This window comes from Mesoplodon bidens (assembly GCF_964165515.1).
Source record: "Mesoplodon bidens genome assembly, chromosome: 20".
Classification (NCBI taxonomy): Eukaryota; Metazoa; Chordata; class Mammalia; order Artiodactyla; family Ziphiidae; genus Mesoplodon; species Mesoplodon bidens.
Window position 1 is genome coordinate 8456353 of NC_138181.1, and position 6309 is coordinate 8462661.

General features: G+C 47.2%; 1 protein-coding gene across 2 annotated transcripts; it reads left to right on the top strand.

The window, feature by feature from the left end:
- The first annotated feature begins 1025 nt into the window (after nucleotides 1–1025).
- THAP1 (THAP domain containing 1) lies at nucleotides 1026–6017 on the top strand. 2 transcript variants are annotated; one of them, XM_081220891.1, is made up of 3 exons: nucleotides 1026–1365; nucleotides 4750–4945; nucleotides 5487–6017. In XM_081220891.1, exons 1-3 carry the CDS (start codon nucleotides 1295–1297, stop codon nucleotides 5859–5861), a joined length of 642 nt encoding a protein of 213 aa, XP_081077017.1. In that variant the 5' UTR covers nucleotides 1026–1294; the 3' UTR covers nucleotides 5862–6017. The 2 variants fall into 2 exon arrangements, with proteins under 2 accessions (XP_081077017.1, XP_081077018.1); XM_081220892.1 differs by lacking the exon at nucleotides 1026–1365 and adding an exon at nucleotides 3257–3601.
- The last annotated feature ends 292 nt before the right edge of the window (nucleotides 6018–6309 follow it).

Below are 6309 nucleotides of genomic sequence, written 5' to 3' on the forward strand. Positions count from 1 at the left end.
CTAACATCCAGACCAACAACTTGCTGCTCTTCAGCCTCACTTCATGCCCTCCTTCCCCGGCTCATGGGCTCGACCACACAGCCTCCATTCAGCTCCCAGAAAAGACACAACTCCTTCCTGCCTCAGGGTCGTAGCACACACTCCTTGGGCCAGGAACGCTCTCCCCAGCCTGCCCACCTTCCTTCTTTACACCGCTACATGTTTTCCCCTTCCTCTGGTTCTCAGATTCAACGGCCCCCTTCTCAGACAGTAGGCAGTGACCTCTCCTCCGCCCTCATTCACCCTTCCAGCGTTCTAACGTATCCGGGCATCTTCGCACAGTGCGATTCTCTTTATATTGTTTATTGTCCGCCTTCCCCTCAGTAGAACATAAGCGCTATGAAGACGGGGGCTATACTAGTCTTGCTCACTTCATCACGAGCCACGAGATTACCGGCACCCACGGAAGAGGCAAAACCTCCCTCCGACTGAAAGGCGCGTCAGCTGTTGGCGATTCCCGACGCAGCACCTGGGGACGCCTAACTGAGATCGCTACAGCAGCCAACAACCTCGGCCCGTCGGCTGCGTTCGGGCGTCCGCCTTCGCTGCTAGGCGCCGGGGCCTGGGCTCCTCAGAGCCTCGCGATACCTGAGAGGCAGGTAAGGCGATGGAGGCCAGCGGGCTGGGAGAGGAGTCCACCTAGTTCTAGGAATCACCCCATCTGTGGCCGCGCTTTCAGAGAAACGAGCGCAACTGCCCAACGTCCTCAGGTTTACACCTGCCCTGCTTTAGCCCAGCGGACCCAACGGACCGTCTAGCTCTCCACCCTACACCGTTCGGGATAATCCAGCGAAGCACCGTGGGGGCGGAACCGGCCCTGGGCTTCCGCCCACTCCCCCTTCCCTCCCCCCAGGCAGTTCCTTCTTCCTTCCGGAAGCTCGGAGGCCCCGCCCACTTGCGCAACGCCGAGCCCGCCGCGCGACACGCCGGGCCTCAGCCAATGGCCTGCGTCCCAGGGAACGTTACCTCTGACCTCAGGGCTAATCAGAGACAGTAGGACGAACTCCTCGCGAGAGGTGAGGTTGAAGCTGCCTCCGCCATTTTGGAGATGGGAGACGGGCGATGGCTGTGGTCCTTCTGCTAATGCAAACAACAAAACGAGCACATGAATCACTCCGAATGAGGCTCTCATCACTCTAACTGCTGACCAAAGCTACAGAAGCAGCGAGGGTGTCAAAGCCGAGCGCGGCCACATCGATAGCAGCCTTAACTGCCTGCTGGGGCGGCAGAAGTTAAGTAACTGAGGACCGGAAGGATGGTGCAGTCCTGTTCCGCCTACGGCTGCAAGAACCGATACGACAAGGATAAGCCCGTTTCTTTCCACAAGTAAGTACTCTGCACGCCTCGTGGGCCCGGCCCTTAGTGGGGCCGGGGGCGCGCGGCCGTGCTCGGGGGCGGAGCCAGGCGCGTGTCCGCGAGAGACCTGTAAGAGGGGCGGGGAGAGGGGCGGAGCTAGGGGCGGGGCGCCATCGGGCGCTCCGGGCCTGGAGCGGTGGGCTCGTCCCCGGAGTAGCCGCCGGCGCCCAGCCCGGGTGGCGCGTGCTTGGCGCGCGCCGCCGCGCCGGCTTGTTCTCGCGCTTAGGTTCGCGCGCCGCTCGGGGTGGCAGGTACGGGGCCCACGGGCGATGCCTGGAGCCCCGGCGGTTCGTGAGGTCTCCAGACCCGGAGGCAGCTGGGTTTCATCACCCGGGTCAAGGAGTAGGCAGGTGGTAATGAGTCTTTAGAAGGGAGGCTGAAGCAGCAGCAGCGACGGAGAAGGCCCGCGTTTCCCTCCCTGCTGGAGGGGGCGTGGGGCGGTCCAGCGTCGCAGCCATTCGGACTGACTTAGCCAGGCGTCCGGGAGGATGTTTTGGACCCATTTTCTAGGATCCCACGCTCAAGGACCAGTGAGTTTCCCAGAAAGGTTCAGATACTGCCAAGATGAAGAGCTGTGTTTCGCGCACAGAGGCACCGTGGGCAGTAGCAGGGTATCGTGCGTGGGGAAGAGCAGCCTCGGAGGGAACGCGGCCCACCGCCTTCGGGGCTGCTTCATCCGGGAGGTGCCGCAGCCGGAGTCCTAGGAGGGACGGTTTTCTCTTGAGAAGAAAACCGCAGAACGGAATGATAGTGATTGATCGTCCGATGTCTGCACGGTGCCATTTTCATTCTGCCAAATTCAGTGTTCACAGGTTTTACTACGTTAAGAAAATGTGGCCGTAACTTACGACTGTAAGTGGATAATAGCTAAAGAAATGAGAGTTAATGGTAAATCATACAAATTATTTATAGCTAAGTAATTACAAAAGCAAAAGCAAATATTCAGTTTGGGGGTGGGGACCTTTTATCTTTAACAGGGAATGTGGGTGTATTTTATAGGTTTGATAGAATATGAGAGGAACAAAAATAAGAGTGTCTAGAGCAAAGAGAGAGCTTTTTTTCTTAAGATTTTAATTTAAAAAAAAATTTTATTTTTGGCCGCGTTGGGGCTTTGTTGCCGCGCACGGGCTTTCTCTAGTTGCAGCGAGCGGGTGCTGCTCTTCGTTGCCATGCGTGGACTCCTCACTGCGGTGGCTTCTCTTGTTGCAGAGCCTGGCGCGGGGGCTCAGTAGTTGTGGCACACAGGCTCAGTAGTTGTGGCTCACGGGCTTAGTTGCTCCGCGGCATGTGGGATCTTCCCGGACCAGGGCTCGAACCCGTGTCCCCCTCATTGGCAGGCGGATTCTTCTTATCCACTGCGCCACCAAGCAAGTCCCTTTAAAGACATCTTGAGAGTGTTGATGTTTCCCCTTCCGAGAAGGGGATAGAACACTTAACACTTCCAGGATTCGGTTCAGTATGTCCTAATATTACCTCTTGATTTATTAGAATTTCTGAAGGCTGATGAGTTGACCTCCAGGACTTCCAAAGTGAAGGAGCAGGTCTGGAGATGGTGATGTGATCAAAGGCATTCAGTTCCCACCTCCCCATGTCTAATGATATGGCAGAGGGACTCTAAACATAGGGAAGACCCTTCATTGGCACTGCAGACTGGTTAAGGATGACATTCACACATCAGAAATACTGAGTTTCTGCTGGCTGTTAAATAGTCGATTTAATCGAAAGAGGGGGCTAACCTGCCTCTAAACCCTTATCTAAAAGAATAGTTTTGGGAAGTAAATGGGAAAGATCTTGACCTCAGAAAGAACCTGCACTGTAGTCCTTGAGTCTGGAGGCCCTGAGTGCTGAGTTTTACCAGTGATTGCTACCATGTTTGTACTTCTAGAGGCACTTCCAGCAGGAACATTCTTAAGAGTCCTTTTCTCACTTTCTACCTGGTGGCAGTGGGAACAGCTATGCTGGGCAAAGAAAAGGGACTGCCCCGACGGTGGGTTAGAGCTTCCTGATCACAGCAGAGTCAGGCTCAGGCGTACCTCACTTGGAAGAGGAACTGTGCAACACAGATTCAAAACACCCTTTTTTGGCTTCTTTCCAATACCCCCAGCTCACCAAATCCTTGACCTGGAAGAATAAAATCACAATAAGTTTAAGCTCTTCCTGGCTCCCTTTATCTGGGCCTAATGAACATATTTCTGTTGATTAAGAGGTAATTCGAAATGAATACTTTTCTTTATTTCTTTCTCACTATGATTTGACTAATTTGATTAATTCATATTTGTCAGACTGATTCTAAGAGAACCAAAAGCTTCTTTTTCTCAGTACATAGTTATAAATGTGCAATTTTGTTTTACAATACACAGAAAATCACTGGTGAAAAAATAATTAATACAGATTCACTCTATAGCATGTATTTTTACCTGAAACTTTTAGTGTCTTCAGTATAAAAGTTAAGCATTAAAAACTGAGATAAACAGATAGTGGACCTATACGATTTACCCTTGTGTATTTAGATGTGTGTGGAATCCCTGTATCTGTTAGTGAAGGTTATTTACGGTATCGCTGCACATGGGCCTCGACCCCAGCCTCCCATCACTTCACTCTGCCACCTGCATGCATCTATCCACATGGCTACCTTTTAATAAGAATATTTTTATATAATGTAAATTCTTAATCAGCGTGGCCTGTTTAGATTGTATATGTCGTTGTATCTGACATTCTTATAACTGCTATGTTATCAATCAGATTCCTGTAAGAAATATTGCTTTTTAAGAAGAACAAAGATACCATGCTGGGAGGGGTGACTTATATTCCACGTTAGTGGTGGTCACTTTAGTTATAGGATTTTAAAAGAAGTACATTTTTAAAAAATTTACTTGATTCAAGTCTAGTTGATTTATAATGTTGTGTTAGTTTCTCCTGTACAGCAAAGTGATTCAGTTATGCATATGTATACATTCTTTTTCGTATTCTTTTCCATTATGGTTTATCTCAGGATATTGCATATAGTTTCCTGTGCTCTACAGTAGGACCTTCTTGTTTATCCATTCTCTATATAATAGTTCGCATCTGCTAATCCCAAACTCCCACTCCATACCTCCCCCTCTCCCACTCTTGGCAACCACAAGTCTGTTTTCTATGTCAAAACAAGCACATTCTCAACAAACTAAGGTAATAAGGACACAACTAAACACTGTCAAAAAAAAAAAAAAAAAGATTCACAGGGCTGGTGTTTTAATCAAATTCCTCCTTGGTGTGTTAACACCGATGTAAGCTAGTTCTTTTGTAACCGGGAAAGTCTGGGTTTGCCCTTTTTTTTGAATAAGGTTGGAAAACTGAATTATGTCGTCTTCTTAGGTTTCCTCTTACTCGACCCAGTCTTTGTAAAAAATGGGAGGCAGCCGTCAGAAGGAAGAACTTTAAGCCCACCAAGTACAGCAGCATTTGCTCAGAACACTTTACTCCGGACTGCTTTAAGAGGGAGTGCAACAACAAGTTACTGAAAGAGGACGCTGTCCCCACAATATTTCTTTGTACTGAACCACATGACAAGGTAATAAGTGTCTTAAACCGTTGGGTGGTTTTCTGTTTATAAAATTCATGTGTTCACTGGGGAAAATCCAGAGTAGCGTTAAGAAAATAAATGCTGCCTGGAAGCCATCACTTGTAAGTAACCACTGTTCACAGTGAGATACTTCTTAAAAATACAAAGTGCAGTTCATTAAAGTTAAATATCCTCACACTAAGAAACGCAATCTAGCTTCATAACTTACTTTGAGATCACTCTGTAGTCCTACTTACATGTTGATAAGTTTTGATTTTTCTTTGTCAGTGATAGTTCAGTTTCAAAGTATTTTTCCCCTCAGTTTTAAGTGCTTAGTATTTAATTAAATCTTAATAATCATTCTGTGTTTCTTGTATCCCATTTCTACCTCAGAAAGAAAAGTACAATTAAAACTTGAACTATTTTCTCATTTTAGAATGTTTCTATACCGAGGAGACAGAAATGAGTCTAGTATTCTTAAACTCCACAGATGAGTTCTTGTGAACTGTTTCGTCATGAAACTGAAACGTGCTCTGCATCTTTGTTTTAGAAGGAAGATCTTCCAGAGCCCCAAGAACAGCTTCCCCGCCCTCCTTCAACACCCCCCGTTTCCCAGGTTGATGCTGCTATCGGGTTACTCATGCCTCCTCTTCAGACCCCTGATAACCTCTCCGTGTTCTGTGACCACAACTACACTGTGGAGGACACCATGCACCAGAGGAAGAGGATTCACCAGCTCGAACAGCAAGTAGAGAAGCTCAGAAAGAAGCTCAAGACGGCCCAGCAGCGGTGCAGAAGACAGGAGCGGCAGCTGGAGAAGCTAAAGGAGGTCGTGCACTTCCAGAAGGAGAAAGACGACGTCTCCGAGAGGGGTTATGTGATTCTACCAAATGACTATTTTGAAATAGTTGAAGTCCCAGCATGAAGAGTGAAGTCTGTGTTGGTGTGCAATGGGGCAATACCACCTACCCTCTTCTAGCCTGTAGACGAGTTTCATTTGAAAACAATTACACTTGGTCACTTGTATAAAAACAACTCAGAATATTTTTTTAAAAGAATAAATTAGATATATACTGTAAAATTGTAAGTGTTTTGTTTGTAATTTCAGGGTTTTTACGTTTTAACAAAATATTTTAAAAGTTATAAACTAGCTTCATTGTAAGTTGGTTTCAAGATTGGGGATTTTTGTTTCTTAATTTGAGTATTTATAGAAATGATATGAAAATAAAAAGTAAAGAGAATGATAATAGTGCAGTAAGGATGATTTAAGTTTAAAGTTTAAAATTTTAAATGAACAGTTTATTGAGAGAACTTAGTCACATTTTAAATCAGAAGCATGGAGTCACATTTTAAATCAGAAGCATGGGACAATA

Bases quoted from the DNA above. Each gene is read 5' to 3' on its own strand.
- THAP1 (XM_081220891.1), top strand. From the start codon at position 1,295: ATGGTGCAGTCCTGTTCCGCCTACGGCTGCAAGAACCGATACGACAAG. The intron at 1,366-4,749 runs GTAAGTACTCTG...TCGTCTTCTTAG, and splicing joins AAGCCCGTTTCTTTCCACAA to GTTTCCTCTTACTCGACCCA. The intron at 4,946-5,486 runs GTAATAAGTGTC...TCTTTGTTTTAG, and splicing joins GTACTGAACCACATGACAAG to AAGGAAGATCTTCCAGAGCC.